Raw genomic sequence first — 26,491 nt, forward strand, 5'->3', positions numbered from 1 at the left:
AGTAAAGGATCTCAGGTTAACTCAAATGGAAATGAACACTTACTGGTTGGTACCTGTGCACCCACAAGCAGAATTATAAGCAAAAAAGCAAATCACTTCAATTTAGCTAAAAATAAGTCACTGAGAAGATTGGACACCCCTGAAAGAAGCTTAAGTAACCCAATGGGAAGGTGTCTGGAGACTGGATTTATTCTTCCCCATGCAGCTTTCCAGATTCATATATGCATTATTTTGCTTGCTTCCAATCGGTGCAAACAGAAGTGCCAAACTATCATAAGGCCCTAGTGTATCTAATCTATATCACCTATTTTAGGAATGTTAATCACCCAGGTGTACAGTCAGTGCAAACCTGTTTTCCAGCAGGTCTCTTGCAGACAACTTTGCATAACAAAGCCTAGAAAAGTAGCAGAAGGCACAAGACTGCTTCTGCTCTGCCTCTCCCCAAGACTTGAACCAGGCACCTAGAAATTTAAAATAGAAAACATCTGCACTGTGCAAAGTCATTTTGGTTTGAACATCTGATACCAAACATTTGATAGCAGTTTATCATCATTAAAGACTATGACTTTTCAACATCATTTTCATCTTACACTGATCCTATCCTAGCAAAAAGGGAACAAAGCCTGCAAATCGAGGGACTACAAATATCTTGCAACAAATAGACACAAACACTATCCAGAAAATCTGAATCTAGAAGACACCACAATTCCACTTTGAACACCAGTGTCGTGTAGAGAGAGGACCAAATCAAAAGAAGGAGTGTGTTACCAGTTCTGCTGAAAAGATACTGAAGTTTATGGCTGAATTTCACCTAAACATTAACAGTTTTAGGAAAAACTTGAACATAACTTTCTTTTAATAGATAAGAACACTTGCCATCACAGTATGAGTAGCAGAAGCTTCTTGTTTCATTTCCAAATCTGGCAGAGTCCATTCCTTATTAAGCAAGATGTGTTATTGTTACAACAAATTTTGCACAACCAGTAATATTTTAGATATTGTAAATCAGCTGCAAAATTATGCTCAATATAGTCAATATTAGTCATTAATAATTAAAGACTTGTATTTACAGATAATTATTCAGCATTATATAAGATATGGAAAAATTAATTTTAGTAAAATAACAGGAATATACTGAAAGATTTGATATCATATATATCTATAAAATACATAATAATGGAATATATAAGAAAGATTTGGTCACTATTTAATCATGCTTCATAATTATTTTGTAGTTGCTCCTGCTCTGGATAAAGAAGTCCCATTACTCATGACAGGGATTCAAAATTCATAGCCTCCTCTTCCAGAGCCATCACCTTAAGGAATGGTTGCCTCCGGTTAGAGTAGAAAAACTAAGAAAGATTTCAAAGCAGGGAAAAAACAATACAAAATTGTGTGTATCTGTCTGGAGCCCAATCTCATTGCATCTTCCAGCTGTCTAAAACAGAGGAAAGGAGAAGGACGGAAAGCAGGAGGATATGTAAAAGCTTACATTACTTTCAGTGTTTCAGTGTTTTTTCCACTTACAGAAAGTGTCAGGAGAACAAAAGCTGGGATCTTCTAGAGGTAGGCTACCTCCTCTCCTCTCAGCATGAAGGTTCCCTACACACAGCCAAGTAATATAAACTCCCTCCATGAGTTAAAGCACAAACTCCACTCAAATTTGTTCACTTGACCTACAGCCCCCTTTGCAGAGCTGTGTAATGCTGCCAGTATCTGACTGCACTTAACCTGCATTAGAAGATCACTCAAGTTGCACCCAGAAAGCCAGGAAATACCAAATTAAGGTTACCAGTGTCATTTTGATTCGCCCCCTTCACATGCAGATTAATTATAAGCTTTACTTACATGACCACGTTCAATTTTTTCCCAAAGCACCTATGACTCTGCAGTGCAATGAATATAGAGCACTCAACAAAATTAATACCTTTCTACTGAAATTAAGTGTTTATTAAATTTAACAGAACCAGCTTCACTTGTAATATTATAGAAATAAGTCATATCTCTTTTTGCATAATGACCAGCAGCCTTGAATTGAAAATTTAACACCAGTTTCCCTGAAACGGAGAGTTTCAAGAAGTCCTACTGAAGTAACAGGGAGCCAGGGAAGTCTCAGCACCCAAAAGAATTTACAAAGAATTTGGACACATGAAGTCCCGCATTGTGTGTGCACATCACTGATACTATATGTATGTATATATCTATATAAAACCTTGAGCTAAGCAATATTATAATTACTTGCACAGCTTAAGGAATTAGGGGTATTTTTATCATTTGTAATTAAGATAACCTTGCAAGGTCAATAGATAAGCTGTGGAAATAAAATGGTATCAGAACTAAGGTCTAAGCATATTGTCAAATGAAGTAAGTTCAGGAATGCCAAGAGTCAATCAGGGCCACAGTGATGTCCTCAAGCACCAAGAGCTGGAAGAGATGACTTGACCTCCAGAGGTCCCCTTCAATCTGTGTTACTCTATCACTGGGAGAGATAACTTCCACTGTATCTAATGCCTTTACACAGAGAATCAGCTTTGAGAGAGCACTGATGCTTCATTCCAGTGATGATCTCTTTAGTGTATCCTAATAGCACTAAAGGACAAGAATAATCCCAGCACAGTTTTCCTCACAGGATCTGGTCCTGAGTAAATGCCTAACTTAAAGATTACCTAGAATGAGACTTTTGAAGTGATACACTTGCCTGTATTTTGAAATAATGCAAAAGATGCAGTCGATTATTGTAATATAAAGAGGTATAAACATGAGTAACACTGAGGATGACTATCAACTAAAGCTGGGGGAGGGGGGGGGGGGGAAACCCATTTTCCCACTTATTTTGCATGCAACACTGTGCACTTATGGTTTCACCTCTTGTACTATACATGAGCATAAATACATAATCCTTTTATTCATTTCTTAATGGAAGAACATGTTCACGTTCACATTTTCCTCCAAGAGTATGTTAACTAAATGCTGGAGCAACTGGAATTAAGAAGCACAGATATAGACGAGAAAGTACAGGAAAGCATGGGAGAGGGATGGAAAAGAAGATCTCTGCTCATGACATTCCTGCCTGATCATCAGAAGGAGAAACAACAAAACCTTATGAAGATGAGGGAAGGCTTGATGTTCCAGCCATGTGATTTGTATATCAACCTTTTTTAATTTGAGTACAATCCTTTTTAAAGAAATGACATAAGTATTTTGCAGGGCCCTTTAGGATGCTTCCTTTAGGGTCACAGCCATATTCCAAGGGCACATCGGTTATATTTCCTTTTCTACTTTGTCCTTCAGGAAAGCAGTAGCAGGTACTCAGGGAAAAACGTCCACCCATCCATGATGGATGGATAAAATATCAGGACTCTTTTTACTTGACTTTTATATAAAATGAGCTCACTGTAAAAGAATTCGCACCTTAGTAGAAAATTAAACAATACAATCAACCAACAAATAGCTAAACCAAATCAGCAACACATGCAATTCTGTTACTGGTAGAGTAAAAATGCAAGGCTATGGTTCATAGCCGTGTAAACTAACACAGATTATATATCTGACAGATTTTGAGAAGATAAACAGGCCTTCATTGAGTCCTTAGAAGTGCAGAACTACCTGCACTATATGAATGTCACCCAAGCACAAATCTAATCTAGGAGAGGATTGCCATGAGCTACTTGAAAAGCTCATTTCCCTTTCAATATCCCAGGGAGCTGAAGGAAACCACGGGCAGCCAACAGCTGGCTGCCTTCAGGATAACTGGGACTCTCGGCAGACAAATCAAACATGACCGAGGTCTCAGGTGCTCCAGAAAAAGCAAACCCAACCCAGGACCTGACAGTTCAAGAGAGCTTTGGCTTCCTGTCTAGTTCTCCCCCTTGCTGACTACCCCTCCAGTCACTATTTAATAAGCTTATACCTACTACTCACTTACCCAAAGGGAACTAGATGGGAGAATGATAGATGACCCGACTTCTGATTAAATATCCTGCTTCTCTGGTATTGCTGTGATTAATCTACATCACAGTTCAGCGGTTCAGATGCAATTACTGGGTTGGGTCTAATGAAATTAAGGTTGTCTAGACAGCTGTGAAACTTCCAAGTTTATGAGAAAAATCATATCAATATATTATTGTTACAAAAGCATTTAAGTCAACTCAGTTAACAGGATGATCAAGGCAAAAGTCAGCGTCTATCACTTCTATTTGCAATTTTAGAATGACTCAAATTTTGCTCTGACTCTATCACCCCACATTTTCTTGCACGTACCTCATCTTCCTTCCCAACAGGTCTGCACACAGGGGAACCTGTTTCTTTACACTGCAAAGTACAGAGGACAGCAGTGTCTCCTTCTTCATAGCTAAGTGCTGCTTACTATCACCTCAGCATTCCTATGTGGTAACACTCCCCAAAGAGAAACAAAAGGAAGAAGATGCAAAAGCAAGTGGAAGACAAAGATGCCCCAACAGCTGGAGCAGCTTTGCTCTGGAGCCAGGCTGAGAGAGCTGGGCTGGTTCAGTCTGGAGAAAAAAAGGCTCTTTAAGGGGAGACCTTAGAGCAGCTCCAGTGCCTAAAGGGGCTACAAGAAACTTGGAGAGGAGCTTTGGACAAGGGCCTGTAGGGACAGGACAAGGGGAATGGCTTTAACCTGCCAGAGGGGAGATTGAGATGAGCTCTTAGGCAGAAGTTCTTCCCTGTGAGGGTGCTGAGGCCCTGGCACAGGGTGCCCAGAGAAGCTGTGGCTGCCCCATCCCTGGCAGCGTTCAAGGCCAGGTTGGACGGGGCTTGGAGCAACCTGCTCTAGTGGAAGGTGTCCCTGCCAATGGCAGGGGGTTGGAACTAGATGAGCTTTGAGGTCCTTTCCAACCCAAACCGTTCTATAGTTCCATTAAGAATGCTCCAGTTCAGCTGTCAGCCACCCTCCAGAGCCTAGCGACATCAGAACCACCAAAATCGTTTTAAAAAAACATAATGAAGGAAAGAAAAGTCCACAGCAAATGAATATGGGAAAAGAAAGTGAAGACCTGAGACAAGTCATCAGCTTATGTTCATTGCTGGAACTACCAACTCAACAGAGATGCTACTTAAAACCAACCTTTAAATGAACAACCATCCTACTGCTTCCTTTTCCCGGATGTTACACTTCAGCATCGGATGGCAGCATGTGCAATTTCCGTTTTAGTACCATACCTTAATGACACAGCAGGTGGTAAATTCAAGTCAGAAGCGCACTACTCAGCTAATTTGCCCTAGGTGCTGGGAAATTACGATTCCCAACCACAGCAGCTACCCTGCTGAGCTGCACAGCACTCCAGCCAGCAGCAGGTGCCCGCTGAGCAAGGTTATCAAGAACAAAGCAAGGTTAGCAAGGCAAAAAACATAACCCTGTAATGGTATGTTTAAACAGTCTGGCATACTCAATTCTCTGTATGTCATTAATAGAACTGTGTACTGAGCTTGTAGGAGCTTTAAACATACTTCATCTCTCTTCCAAGGCTTACAGAAAGTCTCCTGTAGAGATGCTGAACACAAACTTCTTTGATGCCATGGTTATGTACATAGAAAACACACCCAAAAATAAGACACACTACCGAGGACATTGCAAACAGTGCTGAGGGGATACACACAAAGCGCAATCACTGCTCCTGGAAATTATCTTAACCCCAGAACAAATCCTCTCACAGCAGCTCAAGACCTCTGCTCAGATACATGTTCATAATTAATTAGCAATCATGGCAGCAGAAAGGGAAACAGGGAGAAAAGTAAAGCTGCAAACAGGACTAGTGTCAGCCCCACATTCAGGAAAACAATTGGGAGCATATTTACCTTCTCCCTGTTCTTGTGCTCACACTGCACAATGCCCACCATGCAGCTCAGCACAGAAACCTCCAAATCAGTATTTCCCACTAAATTGTCATACCTCAACATGATTCAAGCCACTGCACTTCAGTGTCTAGCAGCTGTGACACACAAGCACACACGCAGCCCATCCAGCCAATGCTGCAGTGGAGTGATCATCTTCAGCGTAGCATGATAGCAAACAGGAGGGGTGGCTGTGATGTCTTAGCCCATCACATCACCACGCTGGCTTATCTGCCAGCTCTCTCCATCATCACATAACATTAAAGGGCATACTCAGCAGAGCTGCAGGGTTTAGTCTTTAGGAAGCACTCTGTTGGAGTCTCAAATCCAGTTAAAGTCAACATGAACTAAAGATGCTCAGCACGTCACGAGATTAAGTCACCAATTAATACTCCCCATGCAGGGAAGAAGAGTCAGCTCAGCACCAAAAAACTTTGTCCTGCAAAGTGTGGGCTCTGAAGCAACCAAATACAAGGGCCCCAAAGAAAGAAATGAAACTGTCAAAGCCCCCCATTGGTCCTCTCTCCTGCAAGGAGACAGTACGATAACGATCGGGTAGCTGTAATAGGGCCTGTTTATCAACAGGGTCCGTGTTTTCCTTCAGTCTCCTGCAAAGGCACAGATCATTAGCAACACTACAAGCCCACAATCCATTTTGTTATTACAGCATGAGTAAGCGATAGGAGTTAGAACCAGCAGAACTTGTAGAAGGAACAGAGTGACGTTTCTTAGGGCTTGATACCTTCAAGGATAAATATTTCTGTCCTTACTCAGGGAAAAATACTGCTAATGGCAGTGGGGATCTGAAGGAACAAATAATGCTAGCAGCAGAGGGGGTCTGAAGGAAGAGCAGTGTAAGATGGACCTTCAGAGGGGGCAACAATCAGTACAAGGGCATTTCCCTGGGAACAAAACCAATCTGGTAATAGGAAAATCCTCCTTCAAACCCCCTAACAAAAAGAGACAGATGACTCACAAACAGCTTCCAGTCCTCTGCGATTTACTCTTACCTCTGTGATGTTTTCTTGTATTTTCTCCTGCAGGAAAAGAACAAAATACAACTGAGATAAGAACACTCTACTGGTGAGGAGGGGAAAAGGAGAGGATCAGAAATCAAGAGCTATTACATGAAGTCACTTCTGCCATGAGAATGCCCCAAATGTGATGCAGCCGAACCCTTCTGCTAACCTCAGTGGTGGTTGCCACTAACTTCAATAGAAAAAGGTGTTTGCCTGCCTGCATGTGCATCTTGCCTTTTCTTGTAAGAGAGGGTTGCTGCAGCTAGGAAAGAATGAGTTACTACTCTAAATGACTTAACAGGAAGCCCAAGTGACAGAAACTTACTTGTACTAGTAGTAAAGTAGTTTCTATGTCTCCATCCAGACGATAAGTGTGGCCTTACCTGTGGAGAGCCCCCTATGATGGTTGGGTGCATCATAGTACCACCCCTCTACCTTGGCTGTGGTCACTTAGTGGAAAGCCCCAGCAGTTTCACAGCAGCCTTGCTCTAAGAAGGAAGCCTAGATCTTAGCAAGTCCTTTACTCCACCAAATCCCAGATACCACACCACAGAGGTTCACTTAATTGCACATACCCTGGGACCTAACTGACCTGAGCCCAGGAACAGGAATGGCAAGAGTGGACAAGCACACTGACAGCACCTCTTCTCCTCAACCTCTTAATGCGCTTAGCACAGTGGACTGTCTTCTACAGCAGGCAGTGGCACAAGCTGCCAATGCTAAGAGTAAAGCAATAACCATGAGCCCTTCTGCATGGCTACCTCCGTGGCTATACAGAGGTGTATCAGCACTGTATGTTCTCTATGAGCTCCTCATCCTACAACAGCCTTTTCCAGCAGCTTCACACAGTGCCTGGCAAAACAGGGCATTGATTGCATTTGAACTCAGCTCTGCTTTTTATGTTTTAAAATAACACTAATGATCTCTAAGCTTCCCAAGCAGTAATGGGAACAAGTCTCAGTGTCAACTGTGATGAAGGGTGCAAGACCAACACCCTGTTGTTCAGCCATAGAGACATTCCTCACCTTTTTAATGTGTAGGTAATACTGTTAGAATGCGTGTGCTGCTTTATAGCATCAAGTGCTGCTCTCATACTACTGAATATGGAAAACTGTGGCTAAGGCAGACCCAGAATCATAAAAGTTCTAAATATTTACTTTAAAATGATTTAGAAATATTTCATTTACACTTTACTGTGGGAAGAATTACTTAAGCTTGAATAGACGCAAAGGAGTAAAAGAGTGAATGTTCACAGCAGTATCAAGATTATTATTATTATTATTATTACTATTATTATTATTCTTAACAAGTTAATTCTTTCCCTTGAAAGACTCAGCTGGTGTATTCCAGCACTGCCAGAACTATTTTCCCTATATTGGTTAGTGACTTTCATGTAATCTTATGCAGTGCTTTTCTTTCAGACAAGCTTCACATTTGAGCAAAGATACTATTCATTAACTCCCCATCACCCGAATTTCCTTGTATATCTTAAAGAGGTGGCTAAGCCTTAGGGTACCTTTTGCATTTCAGTAATAATGACACTTTTCTGATCTGTTACCCCTCTTTTTACTCAACAATATTTTTACTGCATTAGAAAACTGTATACTATCACAGATGACTACCAGCAAAAAAAGCGTTTGCCTGGTCACAGTTGTTTTTAAATCCATATATACATTCTTTATTGCTGTAGTTTATTGTTTCCACACCTGCAGTTCAATTACAGTTAAGGTTTACATGTACCAAGTGACTGCATTTATAAGCACTGAATTTGCATGTTACAGTTGAAGAGTATATAACTAAAGCTACCCTTGTTTGTAAATTCAGTATCACTAATGCATGCACTTGCTTCAGAAAGAACACCACTAGCAGATTCTGATATCCAGCAGCAAAAATCCCTGCACACCTGAACTTCCAGCACTTCAAAACCAAGGTCTAACAATGCTACTCATCAATGTTACAAAAAGAAGGAGCTGATAACTTAGTCTGACAATAACTAAAAGGGGCTACAAGAAAGGCAGAGAGGGACTTTTTACAAAGGCAGGTAAGGACAGGACAAGGGGAACGGCTTTAAACTGCCAGACAGGAGATTGAGATGAGCTCTTAGGCAGAAGTTCTTCCTGTGAGGGTGCTGAGGTCCTGGCACAGGGTGCCCAGAGAAGCTGTGGCTGCCCCATCCCTGGCAGTGTTCAAGGCCAGGTTGGACACAGGTGCTTGGAGCAACCTGCTCTAGTGGAAGGTGTCCCTGCCCATGGCAGGAGTTGGAACTGCCAGCCTTTAAGGTCCCTTCCAGCCCACACCACTCTACGATTCTATGATAGTATAGCCTTCAGTCAACATCCACCTCCTTTATGCTTACAACCCACCACTGACACCTGCTTTCTTTAAATGAGATCATTGCAACCAAGAAATTAGAAGGTGCCTCTTTTAATACCTCAGCCAGCACCAGAGGTTGGTTGCAATCAGCAGCCATGTGTGAATTAACAAGGGGAAAGCAGGGAGAGAGGATCTAGCCTTGTTTTTGTGGGGTTTTGTTCAGTTGTTTATTTTCTAAAAGATGTGGGACAGACCATCCTGGTTCATCTCCCCAGGAGGAGCCTACACAGACAGGAACTAGCTGCTCAACTACCTTTAGTTCTGGGATAAACCTGGAAACAGACACATCTCCCAGTCAAGCTCAAGGGACACGTGATTTTCTGAACAAACCCCAGCTATTCCTCTTTCCCAGAAGGGAAGGAATTAGACCTGCAGGAGGTGGTGTTCCAGCCTCCCACATGCAGGCTCATGCCTGCAAGAGGCTTGTTGGTAGCACCAGATCTGTGTAAGTTCAGGCTCTTTTCCTACAGCACACAAGCCGCGCTAGAACTGCCACATCCATTCATTGCCTGGTACCTGCTGTGGAATGTATTACTCATAGGCCTGCATTTAGCTTACATTAAAAAAATAAGTTAGAAAATGTAGTTGGTATTTTTTTCATGTTGAAGAGAATTAGCAGGTGACTCACACCAGGTAGGCCCTGTATTACCAGTGTAAACTAGAAATAACTTCACTGAAAATGCAATTACACCTGCATGAGTGTAGTATGAAGTGAGTCAGTCCTCATACAAGTAGTCTGCTGGAACCTAATGAAAATAAACCCAGTCAGATGTCTAAAAATAGGTATTTTGTTAACTACCAAAACTAACCAAAGTGGTGGATGGGACGACATTTTTGTCTCAAATGAGATGAAACCAACAAGAGAGTTGAGCCCATTTCAGTATCAGCTCTTCTGGGAATGAAGGAATCCTTCATGTGCCCAGAGCAAAAGCAAAATATACTGGCCCAGTATAGAATAAGGACAGACTTTTGAAGGTATTTAAGCATCAATAGGATTTAACTAGCTACAGCTATATGGGCACCCAATTCCCATTGAAATAAATAGACATGCAAAATTTCTCTCTGTGCTTTGATACCCATCAATTTCTTCAAGGATAAGTATCTGTTCCCAGGGTTGTGTTTCTGCCCTTTAATTCCAGTGCACCCTCAGGCAAACTGATTTTTTCCCTCTATTTCTCCTTTAGACCCTTTTCCATTGTATTTTCAGCTCTTCGGGTTGCACCTTTAGAGGTTTTGCACATCAGTTTATGGCAGTAAGGCATAACTGGAGCCCAAATAACACTACTTTTGAGTTGCTGCAAAAAGCTTCCACCCTACCTGTGCATCCAGAAATTACAAAGATGAAGAGAATTTAATAGAAACACACAAAAACTGTGTCTGAATTTGGTAATGACATTCTCAGGCCTTATTCTTCTGAGAGGCACAATGGAGTTAATGCGTCTAAGTAGGTATGGAGAGGAGTGAGGGTGGAGGGATTGGGGGCATTAAGTAACACATTCATTCCACAGGGTTTGCTATTAATGGAATCTTTTCAGTATATGGAGTAAAACTGTGGGTCCTGCAGAAGTAATAGGAAGATCTTTGCCTAGCTTCATCCCTGGAAATTTATACTAAAATCTGAAAGTTGATGAGCATCACGCTCTGCTCACACTGCTGCTAGAGACTAAGGGTTATATCTGCCCTTGGTAAGGTCTCTGCAGGCAGCAATCAGGCCACCAGGGGTTACCATGCAGTTAGCAACCTGAGGTGACACTTCTAACTGAGTTAATGCTTTGTGGCTCAGGAATGCCAAGTGCCACAAGCACATCCTTAGCCTGCTGAGATGGTGAAGTGACTCAGCTTTCCAGCTAAAGCTCAGAATCAGCACTGACAGCAGCTTACTCTAACGTGTTTTGTTTTGCCTGACCATTGCAACAGGTTCATAGGGCACACACAGCTGGTCAGTTTAGCAAGCCAGCTATACTTCTGAAGATCTGAAGTCCTTAAACCTGGTGGCCCATGCTCTCCCCTTCATACCACCAGCTTATAATTCACAAGCCTGAATCTAACACAGTATGTGCTTAGTGAAAAAGAGGGCAACAACTCTTCAGAGAATAGCTAAAGTGAATCTGCCACAGTGGTTCAAAAACCATTGTCCCCAGCACCCTCAGAGCCTGGCAGACATGGGTGCATCCCTGCACATCACCTGCTTTGGTGCAAAGTTCAGCCTTTTGGCTTAAACTGCCCACAACGGTGGTTTTAAGCAAAGGTGCCAGGTTTGCTACTGCTGCAGCCAAGGTGCACTCTGTACTTCCCACTCTGTGATGGAGGCAGAGGAGAAGCTACCAGGACATTAACTCCTCCAGCTGATGCAGAGAGCCTCACCAGAGCTTGCCTGCCATACCCCTGATTTTGTGCTGACATTGGTAAACAGGATCAGAGCTACCTGCAGAAAAGGGAAACTGCCTCAAGTGGAACATTTTACATAAGCTACTTCTTCAGAAGAACCACAGTCATTAAAGAAAGCAGTTTCCACAAGCAAATATTTAGTTATTCATAGGCTGGAATAGGAAACGGGACTTTTCCTCATCTATATTTAGAAGCTTTATAATTAGCATGTTTAAGGTGTGAGTGGGAGCTTAATCATCCATTAACAAAAGCACCCAACAATGTCTGTCCTTCAGTCCTGGAGTCTCACCACCTCCATAGCTCACCCAAGGCTGTTCATCATCTGTTTCCTTGCAGGGCTCCCCCCACCAGCTCCTTTGGAAGCACAGAGAGAAGAAGCCACCTTACCACAATGAAATGTAGTGAATCCACCTCATAACAAGCACATTCCCACAGGTCTTTCCTTTCCTGACACAGTTGACCTTCTGACAGTAGGATAAGGTGTCAGGGCGTGAAGTTCAACGTTACTAAAAGGCCTGGTTTGTAGTTTAGCAGACCAACAGCAAGATAAGCAATGAAATTTGGCAAAAGAGAAACAAGTCTGCCTACAGGTCAAATCTGGAAGACTCTTCCTGCTGTTTTGTTAGCCATCAGTGAATCTATGGGGAAGGAACATTATCCCTCCACTTATTTTTTTTAATGTGAAAAATGACCACAATTTATTTACTGCCTTTGTCTCCAAATCCTTCCAGCTCGTTGGTCCAGAATCCCCAAGGTTTTCCTCCTGTGGCCATGCCTAGGGTCAAGAGCATTTCCATCTCCCAAGACCTCTGTGGCTGTACACCAGTGGTGTAGCAGTTCACACTGCAGGTAGATGCCATCAACCTGTGCATGGCTCCCAGGGAGAGGCAGCTGGGGGCTCACATCCAGCCACATTCTCTGACTGATGGGATCACTTAAATAAATTGAAAGCCTTCCTTCCCAGCAGCTCGATGCTCTGCATCATGCGGTGCATTACCAATTAATCGTCATCATCAAAGGATTTGTGATGCACTTACGTTACGTTACCAAAGCCTGCATTAATAACCATGTATAAATCAATCCACAAAACCCCAATCGCACAGCACAGACTACAGAACGGCATCTGCCAAAGCTCAGGATCCCATGGGAGACCTGACCTGAACTCAGGAATATACTGAGATCAGACTTCAAAGGGTATGATGCCATCACCTCCTGCTGGGGTTTTAATTCCCAAATTGAAACTGAAAGACCAGTTTCTTTCTTTATTCACTCCCTAGTCAATAAAGCACGACTCAAAACAACTCATTTACTCTTCCTTCTACATTTACCAGAATACTGTGCTGAGTTAAAGACAATATGAGCATACAGTGCCAGCAGAAGAGAAGAAATGGGTGCAGAAAGGGAAGATTTCGGCTGGCACTTGAGATTTGATGGAGGATTTATGTGGGATTTTAAAAAACACAAGAGAAGTCATTTTAAATTAGACTCTGAACCACACGGGGCCATAGTGAAATCATAAGAGGATGAAGCAGGCACTTGTCTCATTCTAAGTAGATTAGAAGGTTCTGCATGCTCTGAAGCATGGGCATGTGCAGTGCAGGCATACAAGGACGAGCTGTTCACAACCTGAAACAGGCACGAAGATTTCAGTAGAAATAGAGACAACACAGCTGAGAGGCACAAGAGATTTACAGTAAAAATGGAGGGAGACACATTCATATCTTGAAAACAGGAAGTACTGCTATGAAGTAGAAATGAAGCTTGCACTCAACTCACAATTGGTAAAAAAAATGCATGGAAATAATTTAAGGTCAAAAAAATCCTCACTGATTTTGCCCAAGGAAAATGCTACTTTGATGAATTGCCAGTCTGCCTGACCACCGGATTTCTCCAGTCTAGTTACTGAGATCTCTGTATTTACTCAGTTTCCCATTTGCAGTTGGTGTGGATTTAGATTTTTTATATGAAATAAAAAGGAAACAGGGTCTGTTTCTGAACATCAAACCCTTCAGGAAGAATACGATCTACCGCTCATTCTGCTTTTTCTTAGTATAGAAGAAGCAAATTCTCTTGTGCTTCACACACACCACATTCCTAGAAAAGTGGGTGTACAGGAAAGTATGTTTCAGGAAAATAAAGACCTGACGTCTGAAAAGGATATAGAGATGTTCTCACTATCCATGCCTAAAAAGAAAATAATACAAAAGATACGGATTGTCAAATCACTGCAGAGCATTCACCATAGTGTATGACCTTCACATATTTACTATTTGAAAAATAGATACAGGCTTAGAGAGACTGTTACTTTCTAGCTGGTCACTCCACATGCCTTATGGAACATTTGGCTCTGAAACCAGTAAAGGTGATGACCTGCAAAGTACAGGATGGGTGGTACCTCAACATGCCTATTCTGTAGCCTCTCCCACTGGAAGAGATTGTGGCACTTAGTGCACAATAGAATCGGAGAGGGACAAATACCTCCCTGCTGCTCTGAGCAAAGATGTGCTTCACATCGTGCTCGCACTGCAACACTGACATCCGCAAGCGAGATGTAGCTTCCTTGCTAGTACAATGTCTCAAAAAAGGGAGTGAAAACACAACCTTTCCTGTGCGGTCTTTAGTTGTATCCTGTTTGTTTCCCTAAGAAAACAGCTTGTGAAAATGAGTCATATCGACAAGGAGTGTAGAGTGGAACAGTTCCTCTTGGAATAAGGTAAAGCATAATGTTGCAGAGCACATATAGGGGCAATATTGATGTATTGTGTACGCTGGAAACACGTAATACTGTTTAGTGGGAATTCCATTCCCCCAATGGCAAAAAGCTGTTAGGTTCTGGAAGAAACAATCATGTACAGATTAAAAATGTACTCTAATCACTGCTGCTATGTAAAATGAACATACCAAATCCTGCAGGAGCCAAACAGACAGCTATTTCATGCAGGGTGGCTCTGTGATTACTTACAGCACGCACCACAATGGGGAGGGAGAGAACCACTCTTCATACCCTGGATTAAATATCAAGACAGGAAACACGGACTGGAATTACATCAGAGCAGACCAGCCACGTGTGTGAACTCACTAAACAAATCTGCATCTTGCCCTAAGCTCTAGTAAATCTATTTGGTGCTATTTGTAAATCTAAATGTTGCTTGTTATTGTTATACCCCCCCTCCCCTTCAACACAACCCACCCCCTCTGCTAGTAGACAGCTGGTGTGACGCAGAACTTTAAATCTCATGGTTCTGTGCCAGGCCCTCTTCTGACTCTGGGTTAGAGGCTGGAACACTCAGATTACTGTTGGACAAGCCTAAGCAAGGGGAGAAAAAATTGCTGCACAAAGATGCAGTGTTCCCTTTCCAAAAGAAGGGAACTTAACTTTGCCATTGCCACCTCCCGAACCCCCCTCCTTCAGTGTGCTGGAAGCTTTTTAAAGTTCCTCAGCCTTTTAGCAGCCCTACTTTGTGTAGCAAGGCAGAACTGCTACAGCCCTGGCAGGGCCTGCTCATTCATAGGCCACTTATTAAATGCCACTCTTAGGAAAAGGCAACATTGGACAGGCTGAGAGACCTGGGCTGGTTCAGCCTGGAGAAGGGAAGGCTCCTTAAGGGGACACCTTAGAGCAGCTCCACTGCCTAAAGGGGCTACAAGAAACTTGGAGAGGGGCTTTGGACAAGGGCCTGTAGGGACAGGACAAGGGGAATGGCTTTAACCTGCCAGAGGGGAGACTGAGATGAGCTCTTAGGCAGAAGTTCTTCCCTATGAGGGTGCTGAGGCGCTGGCACAGGGTGCCCAGAGAAGCTGTGGCTGCCCCATCCCTGGCAGTGTTCAAGGCCAGGTTGGATGGGGCTTGGAGCAACCTGGTCTAGTGGAAGGTGTCTCTGCCTATGGCAGGGGGCTGGAACTGGATGAGCTTTAAGGTCCCTTCCAACCCAAACCATTTAATGATTCTACAATTTAAACTCCTCATGAAGAGCCAATGCTCTTCTCAGGACTTCCCAGCCCTCCACGTTTCTCCAGGAGCATGGTTGCTAGAGAGCAGAGTCACCTGAACAACAATGGACCTCTGAGATAGCCAAAGCAAGCCTGTTTGCTGAGGAAAAGCAGATTCACAGGGGCTCCTATGCTCAAAACTGCTGGTTGCAGCAGGGCTCAGCACCTTCAGCAGGGTCCCTGCTACTCTGCCAACACTGTTTCTGTATCACTGCAACATTATTCTCTATAGAGAGTAAAAAAAGGTGCTGCCCAGGCATGAATGACACCGGTGTGATGGCACACAACTGGCTCCACCAAATTGGCCATAAGGGCAGAGGGAAGGAAGAGAGGAAGAAGAGGGAGGGAGGCAGCAGTGCTGCCCTGTGCTCCCAATGTAGAAACTGTTCACAACACAGGGGAACACTCAGGGGAAGGGAACTAGGATGGGCAGGTGAGTGGATGGGAACAGGGACTAGAGGAGGCTATGCGAGGCTTCTATTCCTTAAGTCCCTACTCCATGCTGTCGGCGGCTGTCTCACGAACATCTAGATGCCACAGCAACCATGATGGAGGAGAGTGAGGGGTGGTGGTGTCTTCAGAAACCTCAGATATAAAGATGGGTTTAAATAAGCAAGACCTGTCCTTTCCACATACCAAGTGCCATGGTTCCAACTGCAACCAGCTCTTAAAAGTGTGGCTGCTGTTAAGGAGGAGCTGAGTTCCCTGCCTCTGGCCCAGAAGAGGAGCAGATCTGCCTCCTTAAGGTAAACAGGGAATACAAGCTTCAGAGCCTGACGTTTCATAGGTAGTGAGGCTAGGTCAGACCACCATGATAATTCACTCCAAGTTATTCAGCTAATTTGCACAACTTGGGAATTTCCTTCTCCATTTGCAAGCAGATTTGTTAACTACAATCACACTAACTAGAAACAGGTCTAAAGGTCACTGAGCATCTACACACAAGCCTTTCTCCTCTGCAAAGCACTTTAAGGACATTCCCTGTATGACACAACTGACTTAATCTGCACATCCAGTCAAACTGCATCCAAACATGTACAATCTGCACATGGAACACTAGTGCAAAGGTGGAAAGGTGAGTGCCCAGACAACACGGCTGGAGCACCTCTCCCATGAAGATAGGCTGAAAGAGTTGGGCTTGTTCAGCCTGGAGAAGAGAAGGATCCAGGGAGACCTTTTATCAGTCCTCCAATACCTACAGTGGTCTACGAGAAATCTGGAGAAGGACTTTTTACAAGGGCCTGTAGGGACAGGACAAGGGGAATGGCTTTAACCTGCCAGAGGGAAGATTGAGATGAGCTCTTAGGCAGAAGTTCTTCCCTATGAGGGTGCTGAGGCGCTGGCACAGGGTGCCCAGAGAAGCTGTGGCTGCCCCATCCCTGGCAGCGTTCAAGGCCAGGTTGGGTGGGGCTTGGAGCAGCCCGCTTTAGTGGAAGGTGTCCCTGCCTATGGCAGGGGGTTGGAACTGGATAAGCTTTAGGGTTTCTTCCAGCCCAAACCAGTCTGGGATTCTATGATTTGCCTGAATGAGACGGTGACACAGAAACAGTGGTTTGTACTGCATTTATAACCAGAGGTGTTCTTGCAGCATCCAGGCTTTCCTTCTAGGTCTCCTATTAGAATCTGAGGCAAAAAATACTGCACTACAGATTGGGCAGCATCTTCAAATATCCTTAAGGGCAGCTCTTGTCCCTGTGATTTTCAGCAACACCCAAACTCCTAAGTTGAGTATGACTTGCATATATGTTGTGCTATGAGCTATTTTAATTTGGAAGGAAACAAATCTAACACTTATTTATGTGCAGGGACCTGAAGAACTCACAGGGCTACTTTTTTATCCACCACCTCCTTTTTTTTAAGCTCTCTTTGGTTCTCCTCTCCGCCTTTTTATGAGCCAGTATGCTCTTTTGTAGATGATCTCCACAGTTCTCCCCTCCCAGCCTCAACCCCCACAGCTTCCTCTCTTTTCAGACTTGCTTGAGAAGTGAAAGAAGAGAGTTCTCCCATCTGACTGTAGCTGTCCCTGCTGCATCAGTGTGTGTGTGTAGAGGCGCATATTTAAATTGTGTATTCAGACTCCTTGCTTAGCAGACACCAGTAACTGCTTACTGCTAGTGAATCCCAGAAAACCAGCTGCTCCACAGGAGGCATGGGAGGAAGTGTGATCTGAGCATCATTTACAGCAACCATCTGAACTGTTCAGCCTTGCAAGGGGGTTTATGCTCTACTTCTGTTCCTTTGCCCCTGGATGCTTGCTGCAGCTTGTGCCACATGCTCTTCAGGGACTCCCTGCATGCCACAGCTGTAGCTCAGGGGCTCTGAGCAGTCTCAGCTGTTAAAAATTGCACAGATCTGATGTTTAATTTGTGCTTATCTTGGTGTTGAAATGAGATTTGCACCAAGCCAGGATTCATACTACAGATGGATATAGTGCAACTTTCTGTCTTGGCTGGGAGCTTTGTGCACAAATAATATCTGTCCCTGGGAGTGTAAGAAATCACTCCTGAAGTGATGACACAGACCTACTAATAGCCATTCGAAGTGTCACATTAATAACAAAATGACTCTACAGCTTGACAGCTATGGAAGAAAAGCACAGAGCTTATCATACATGTCTGTACGCATGTTAATAACTGAACTGGCTCCTACATCTCCCTCTCCTAGAAAGATTATTCTCCAAGAAAGGCCAGGTTGGACGGGGCTTGGAGCAACCTGCTCTAGTGGAAGGTGTCCCTGCCTGTGGCAGGGGGTTGGAACTGCATGAGCTTTAAGGTCACTTCCCACCCAAACCAGTCTGGGATTCTATGATTATGAAAATCCTCTCCCACTGCACGCCTGAGCTCACATGGACTTCTGCATCCAACATCACCAATTGCAAGGTGTGGAAGTCCTCCCAAAGAAGGTAAAGCAGACTGTTACAACATGAATTGGACTCCTTGGCAGAGACACTTCCTTCCAAAGCTCTTCTTGACACCCATGTAGAGCAATGCCTCCTGGAGAGCTCTGCACCCTACTTCTTGGCCAGGAAAGTTCAACAATCCCCAACATGAACCTTACCAATTGAGTTGATTACATCCATTTTCACCAGAATCTGAGTTGCACTCTTCATCTATTGACAAATTCTCATTCTGGTTTCTTTGTATTTATATTCACACCTTCAAAAGGAATCTGCTTTTCAAATATGCAAGACAACAGCTGACAAATCTTGGCAGAGGCCTGGAGTGGTACTGACTGCCAGAAGGATTATTGTTCACATACAATTCACATTTAAGAGCAAAGTTGGCCTTAACACTGTGGGTGAATGCTTTGCATTGTCACAGGGCTAAACAAGTGGTCTCAAGCATCAGTTACCTGGAAAACTTAGATTTTCAAAGAAAACAAACAAAAAAACCCAGCTCCAAAGACCAGGAACTGGATTCAAATTTCACCCCTGCAAATGCATTGGTATCAATGAGGTTGTTCTTTCCAGTGTTTACAGCACAGTTCAGGAGATCAAAATCAGCAAACAAGCTCTTCTAGAAAACCTGGCCTTATCCAAATCCCCAGTGTTCTGAGAGCATTTTGAATCTGTAGAGGTGTTTTACAGTTTCTGTAGTGTTTGAATGGGTCAACCCTCATACATGAACCTCAGTCTTCTCCCGTCTACCAGTCAGGATCAGAGTCCGACCATTCCTAGTGTTCTGAAGGGGCTGAAGTAATTTTTTGATGGGATAAGAGAGACTGGAAGAGGAAAACCTCACATGAATTGCAGGAAGAGAAAGAAACACACTAAATAAAAATCCTTTCAAGGGCTGAGTTGGGTTCAATTTAGTGTTTGAATCCACCAAAAGCTGGCAGATTAGGAGATGAGCTGGTCTCGCAGGCTTTAAAACACACACACAAACATACACACAGAGAGGATTTCCCAGTGCTGTCTTCCATCGGGTTTTATTCCTTTCTTTACTAACTCCTATCCCACCAAGACAGCTTTAAAAAAGAATGCCAGAAAGGACTCTTCGTTTCCCTTTTACCCAAGGTCTGAATTCATCTTTCCCAAAATAACCTTTTTTATATCCTTGTTTCCTATGCAGGTTTGCAAGCTTTATAGCAGCAATATTTGAAAAGCACTGAATTTAATATTACAAAGGGAGCCCCTTTCTCCTATGGCAGACTGTGGTGGTCTTTTTATGACTGCTGGAATCAATAATTGCTTTTTGAGCTGCAGGGATGATTCACTTGTACTACCCCCAGAAGAATAAAATCTCTTTTTTATGATTATGGCAAAAACTAGAGGGTGTATATTATTTCTTAGTCAACATTTTAGAATTAAACATGAAGTAGTCTCTCTTTTGTTACCTGCAGGACTCATCTATTGATTTAAGATTCAAATAAAAGTCACTGGGAGGAACAAAGTAATAGAAGGGCTGTAGAAAAAATGGATTATGTACTGAATTACTACACCTCAAAACACTGCACTCTGTAATTAACTTTGTCTGAAGTGGCTGTTCTGCTATTTATTATAACATATTCTCTCCCCTGTCCATTTGTTCAGGCTTGGGATTAGCAGCTGGCAGCACTTCTCCTGTTCCCCTTGCTCCTTCAAGGGCTGCAGACAGCATAAAACAAGCTGTTACAGGTTAGCGTAATGGTACAATTCAGCCCTCCTTCACACTACAGGGAGAACAATATTACGGATCAAGCAGACCCTGACAGTCCTTAAAACCAGTTGAGTCATTCCTACCCACAGAGCAGCTCACCCAAACGAAGAATCACTAAGTCACGCTGGAGCAGCGCATACCCAGCACCCCCTCACTTAACCACTGAGACCTTCTTAATCCTTCTAGGAATCGTGACAGCCACAGGGAAAGTGAAATTCAGAGCTCAGAGACCTACAGAGAGGTTTCCTGATGTGGCTCTCTGACAAATAATCCCTGTCTGTGCTCATTAGGAAAGCTAAATGAGAAAAAGGGTGGTAGCAGCTCTATTTAAATACTGGTGAAGGTAGCTCAGTTCTGCACCCAGGGCTTCAGTTTGAACCTATACCCTCAGGAGGTTTAGGAGGTCTGAATCCAAGACCAAAGACAGCCCAAAAGCCCCTCTTGCCTCCAGAAACAAATGAGCATATATTCCACTTGAAAACTGAGTAATTTACACATTTCCTAATCAAGTGGTGACTTCTGAGGGGCTTTTCTAACCTCTGCTATCTGCTACCCGCTAAAATATTTGGGGACAAAGACCTCTTTTTGTACAGTGTGCCTCTGGAACTGAAGGGAGATCTCTGTTTTCCTGTTTATGATGGTCCCATATATGAAAACGAAGCAGATCAGGATACTTTCACTGGCAGAACCAGCTGTTCTCTATGTGACGTATTTCAACTAAGGAAACCTAAAAATATCATAGAGCATGTACAGATAAGACAGAAAAACAGATAACTGAGCAGTGCCACTCTAACGCTTGCCAGATTGTCTTCAATCACCAAGGCTCCATGTTTTCCCATTGAAATCAGCTGCTGCTTCAGCATTTCAAGAACAAATCTGGATCTTACACAAATGTTTGCACTGGGACCTCTTCATTGTCGGTAGGACAGCACAGTGCTTTGTAGTGGAAGCTGAGGATATGCCCTAAGTGCTGAAACAATGTTCCAGTTCTGCAGCAAAACCATGAAGCTTTCCAAGACAGTGGTTTTCATGTGTTTCTATCTTCTCCTGCCATCAGATTTCTGAGACCAATTTCAACACTGACAGATCTGAGCAGGAGAGTCCAAAATATGAGTCAAGCATCCCATTCAAGGCACAGTTCAGAGACTGTTGCCGTCTTCAGTAGCATGAGAGCAAAAGAATTTATTATGTATTTATCAATTTAACATTGTAATCCCAGCTACTGGAAAGAAGGTTAAAGTCCATTTTCTCTCCTCTCCTTCTGCAATGTTTCAGGCATTGCAAGGGCACCAGCAGATGCCAGTGATGCTGGTACTATTGTAATAGCTAGAAACCACAGGTTTGTTTATATAAAAGCAACCAAAATCAAACCAAAAATATCTCCAAGCTGGGTTTTCACATGCCGTAAACTATCACATCTTTACTGAAATTAGGAAAGCTCTTTGGGTATATGCCTCTGCATTCTTCAGTCCTGTCAGGCACAATGCCTAATCCTAGTGTTGAAAAAGGCTCCAGTGCTTCCTCTGTTCTTGAGAAACTGGGAAGCAACTGAAACCACTTCATGTAGCTTTAAGAGTCCAAACTAGCAAATGGGAGTTCACAGTCCTACAAACTAGGCTCCCAAGGGCTAAAACAAGAACACCCCAACACAGCCATCCCCACTCATACCTCCCTAGAGAAACCCTCAGATTGAAAAGCAACCATGAAGCCGTATTTTGAAATTAACTTCTGCTGCTAGCAGCGTCCTGTAATGGGTCCCACCTAATCTTAACTGGTATGTTTTTCAGAGCAGAAGGTTCCAAGCTTAACAGAGTTCTTAGTAATCATAGGAGAGTGAAGGACAGATTCATATGCAACTCCTATGTATACAGTGTCCAAGCCCAGAGCTGAATGAGGCAAGTCTGAACAAAAGACTGCCTTCTGGACAGGATCCATGGGGCAAAGAAGACAGAAGAAAGCAAGAGACTCAAGAACCTTTTTCTGGCAGCAGCAGCTACTGAGAGCCATAAGCAAACCTGGATGAGCTTTAAGGTCCCTTCCATCTCAAACCATTCTAGGATTCTACGTAAAAGACATTTCTTTCACAGACCCCTGGCTCGAGACACCCCAATATTTTGTCACAGACATCTTATTGCTCAGTAAGGCAATTTATCACACTCCCTTAAACTTGAGAAAACACTACAGGTCTACTGACTTGATTCTCTTATAAATTGCTGCACAGAATCATTAAACTATGGATTTCTATGTTAAGTAAAAGCATTTCACTATTGTTATTACATTAGCATTTTACCTCATTCTTAAACAGTAAAAGCGAAAGGAATCTGGATGTGGCCTAAGCACCATCACCTCATACTGCAACCAGGCTCTCCTGACTAAGAAAACAAGTCTTGGAATGATACATAAGGAGAAGGAAATCCTTCCACTCCAGAGGCAAATTCAGTATCTTGTCTGACTCTTACAGCAACGTATGACTCATGTTGCAACAGACACCTGGCTTCAGCCTCACAAAAACCTGCCCTTTGCACACTGTCCAAAATATTCCTCCCTATTCCTTGGAAATACACAGCCCACGCTCAAATCTCCAAAGGCCAACCATCCTGCAGGACAGAACTGTATCAGGCATACGGCAAAAAAGCCTTCACCAGAGCTCCTTAAGCAGAAAACACACTACATAAGGGAATCTGAGAAAAACAACACCCCTTTGCAGCCTTTGGGTTTCCATTCCCTTTGAATCAAGCAAGCTGATGGGGTGAAAATTAGAAAAGGCTCCTTCCCTGTTCCCTGGAAAAGGCAGGTATTGCAAGAGGTGATGAATATTGGTTTGTCCACTGAGTCACGGTGAATAAACACACCAGCTGGCACTGAAGGTGGGAAGACAAAGAGGAAGGTGCCAGAGTTGCCATGGGTGAAGTTCTGCAAGGAGATGTCCAAGCCAACACTGAGCACCTGAGACCGTTAAAATCACGACAGCCCTTCTCAGTGAAGAAGCTGTGTCAGGATCTCACTACTTGCTGAATATCTGCCTGCTGCAGACTACAACTCCCCCAGGCAGCTTCGGCAAGCAGGGTGCTCGCTCTCAACCTGTATAACTGTTGTGCCTCCTAACTAATCCCTGTGTGATATGGCTGTCGGGGTACCAGAGCAGGGGAGAGAGGCATCTGCACAAGTAGTATTTGATCTCTCCAGGATGAAGCATCTTATTTAAGAGTTAATTAAGATGGCTGTGCACATCCAATCGTTCTTCTTACACATACAGGCATGCATAAAGATGGACAAGAAAAACCATGGAACATGATGCCGAACCTCAGTTTGTGTGTGTGAGTATGCGTGTGCTAAAAGCCTCATTAAAAGGACTGGGAATGGAAAATCTTCTGCAGCCTTTAGTTGGAGCTAAGCACATTTCAGTTTTCATCTTGTGATCAAGAATGCTACAGAAAATCTATCTCCTCTTTAGGCAAAGAAATCCCGCAACTCAGGAGGAGAAAGGATGCGTTTGTTACACTCACACACACTGCCAACAAAGAGGGCTATACTGAAAAACAGCCTGAGGTTTAGTTATTACGGATCCAGAATAAGTCTTAAGAGTTTTGCCAAATTTCCAAAAGAGGGAAGAGATCAGAGCTTGATGCATAACACACAGACACTGCCCCGTACTATCAGCATTTTCAACTACAATGCTGCCGAAGAATTCTCTATGAACTTCAGGTGGAACCCGAATCAGCACGCTCCTAAACTCCTCATTAAACAGGAATGCGAGGACTCCTAATACTACAGCATGACACAGACTCTATTTGGAAGGCTTACAAGACAGCTGTCCTCTACTTTGATTAAGTTCCTTCACAAAACAGGTTTCCTGGAGTGATGCTTTGAAAGGAATACATATTCATGCACACCTTAGACTCCTCGGAGTCCTACAGAAGTTTTAGACATGCTTTACAAAATGTGCCACGCCTGCTCACACAAAATAACGCTCAAAGAGCAACTCAAGTTTAACTCGGACCCATTTGTTTTCAGTTATTAGCCTACTCTTTCTACGTTTTCTTGCTTCTGCTGTTTCCCTCTCCCCTTTCCCTGGAGGGCTGAAATCTTACTAACTCTAACATGTGAGGCTGAAGAGAAAAAACAACAACAAACCATTCTGAACACAGGGAGGGATGCAGCTTAACGTGGTAATGCTCCGCATTGCCTTGGCCAAAAACTGATGGGCAAATAAATGCTTTGCTGCCAGTAATGGATTTTATTGCTGGTAGACAGTATTTTACCTCCTGAGAATCTGAAAAAGACACCAGACATTGACTCTAAATAAACTACACAAACTCTACAGCCTAGAGACTTTAACTTTCCTGAAGTGTTAAGTTCCTCTTTAAGTACCGGTACTTTATGCAGTGTCCCATCATTTCGCGTGGCTTGCCACGCTTAATGTGTAAATTAGTAAGTAAAACTAAGGCATGGGACATGAATTTGCTGCTATTACAAATGCTGGTAGAAATGTTTCCCGATTGTGCCTTCTCTGCCTATTTTGCCCTTATTAACCATGTCAGTGCCACGAATGGCGTACATTTACAGGGGGGGGAAAGGCTTTTGTATGTTGTATCTAAGGGTGACATTATTGAAAACACGGAATCCAATTAAGCCCCATTCAGGCTACATAACAAAACTTTTCTAGTCTAGCAGCTAAAGTAATTAGCACCTCGGTAGCTGCTCAGATCTCACAATGCCTCGTTAATGACATTTCTACATTCCACCTGGAAAATGTTTGCTCAATGTAACAAGCAGTTCAGTTTAAAGAAGCAAATGGATCTTTTGCTGGGATTAAACCACTGTATTGATGAGAACAGGTGTGGAACCTCCTGGTACCGGCAAGAAAGGAGAAAGAAAAGTGCCACCACCATTTTGACAATGGGAGGAAACGGGAGAAGGATAAGGGAGGGAAAGGAAAGTACTACTTACAAGCCTCGGAGACGGAGCCAGATTTTCTCTATCTGCTCTGGCTGCAGGTATTTCAGAGAGTTGCTCTCAAATTCTTCGATCTCTTTGGTGGGTGACTCCATAGCTGCGGGTGACCGCTTCGGTTAAAGCTCTGCGAGGACGGCGGCTGCCCCACGCACACACAGACACGCTCCCCCTTTAACACTGCCCGGGAGCAGCCAACATTGTTGGCAGCCACTTGTCCCCCTTCTGCCTGCCCACCACGGTGCGAGCGGTAGCTCCCCAGCAGATCGGTCAGCCCGGCTCTCCCTGCCCTGGCGTTGTTCTGATCCCGCTTACCAGCGGCGCTGCCGACAGGCTGGAAACCTGACAACTGAGGGAAAAGTCGTCTGTCAGCATAGCCCAGGCACGGCTTCTCTCTTTGCCTCCCTCGCTCCCGCACACACACGGATGCAGGCACGCGAGGGAGAACAGGCTATTGGAGAGGGGCTGGCGCTGCTTAAAAACCCAACCAAGCCAAACCATTTGAACAGAAAAAGGGTAAATTACAGAAAGTGAGCGACTCGCTCCTGGCAAACAGCCATCTGCTTCATTGCAGGCAGCCTGCTCTGCTGGGAGAGCGACGCCAGCACGGGCTGCAAGGCTTCAACTGGGGCAAGCCCCGCTTGAAAATCAATACATCAAATCAATAAATCATTTTAAATCAATAAATCATCAAAGCACGGTTGCCTAAAGTCCCCCCAGACGCGTCAGGGACAGTCTGTACACTGAGGAGAAGTCAAGCCCCGCATATTAGTCACGGATATATCACAGCTTTTCAATAAGAACCACAAACAATACATTAAAGGAGAATACAGTATTTGTAACACATGAAACTTGAGACAGGAGCTATGGATCAAACTCAAGAGGATTGCATCCAGCAGGTTAAACCCCAATTCTACAACAGGATACCTGCTTTTGGGACCTCCCTGTACTGACCCCAGGCACAGCACGGACCACGATATGGAGCGTGCCTCTGTACACCTTTGGGATTCGGGCTCTGGGAAGAAGATAGGGCAGGGATTTCCTTCATGGCACCAACCCCATCAGTCACCTCTCAAACTCTGCCAAGAAACCCTGCATGCCCCTCTTTAACTACAGTTATTGATGTGATGTTTTCAGCCAAAGCCACTAGCGCAGAGGGAAAGTAACAGTGAAAACATGGAATCCCAGGCTGGTTTGGGTTGAAAGGGATCCCAAAGCTCACCAAGTTCCAACCCCCTGCCACGGGCAGGGACACCTTCCACTAGAGCAGGTTGCTCC

General features: G+C 43.8%; 1 protein-coding gene across 7 annotated transcripts in view; it reads right to left on the reverse strand.

Moving 5' to 3' along the window:
• Positions 1-25,675, reverse strand: part of PDE1C (phosphodiesterase 1C) — a 179,218-nt gene extending 153,543 nt beyond the window's left edge. For 4 of the 7 annotated variants that reach the window (XR_008975183.1, XM_057431599.1, XM_057431597.1 and 1 more), the window contains exons 1-2: positions 25,211-25,433; positions 6,864-6,890 (exon numbers count right to left, since the gene is read on the reverse strand). Coding sequence is in view for 6 of the 7 variants with exons in the window: in XM_057431599.1 (XP_057287582.1) it covers positions 6,864-6,890; positions 25,211-25,311 (128 nt within the window). In the remaining variant the exon portion in view is untranslated. Of the gene's footprint in view, positions 1-6,863; positions 6,891-25,210; positions 25,434-25,528 lie in introns of those variants that run through there. The other 3 variants (XM_057431598.1, XM_057431601.1, XM_057431600.1) reach the window with 3 other exon arrangements.
• Between the last annotated feature and the right edge of the window lie 816 nt (positions 25,676-26,491).

The sequence above is a fragment of the Pezoporus wallicus genome, unplaced genomic scaffold (assembly GCF_028554395.1).
Source record: "Pezoporus wallicus isolate ANWC-B61680 ecotype Strahan unplaced genomic scaffold, APGP_CSIRO_Pwel_v1 scaffold_11491, whole genome shotgun sequence".
NCBI lineage: Eukaryota > Metazoa > Chordata > Aves > Psittaciformes > Psittacidae > Pezoporus > Pezoporus wallicus.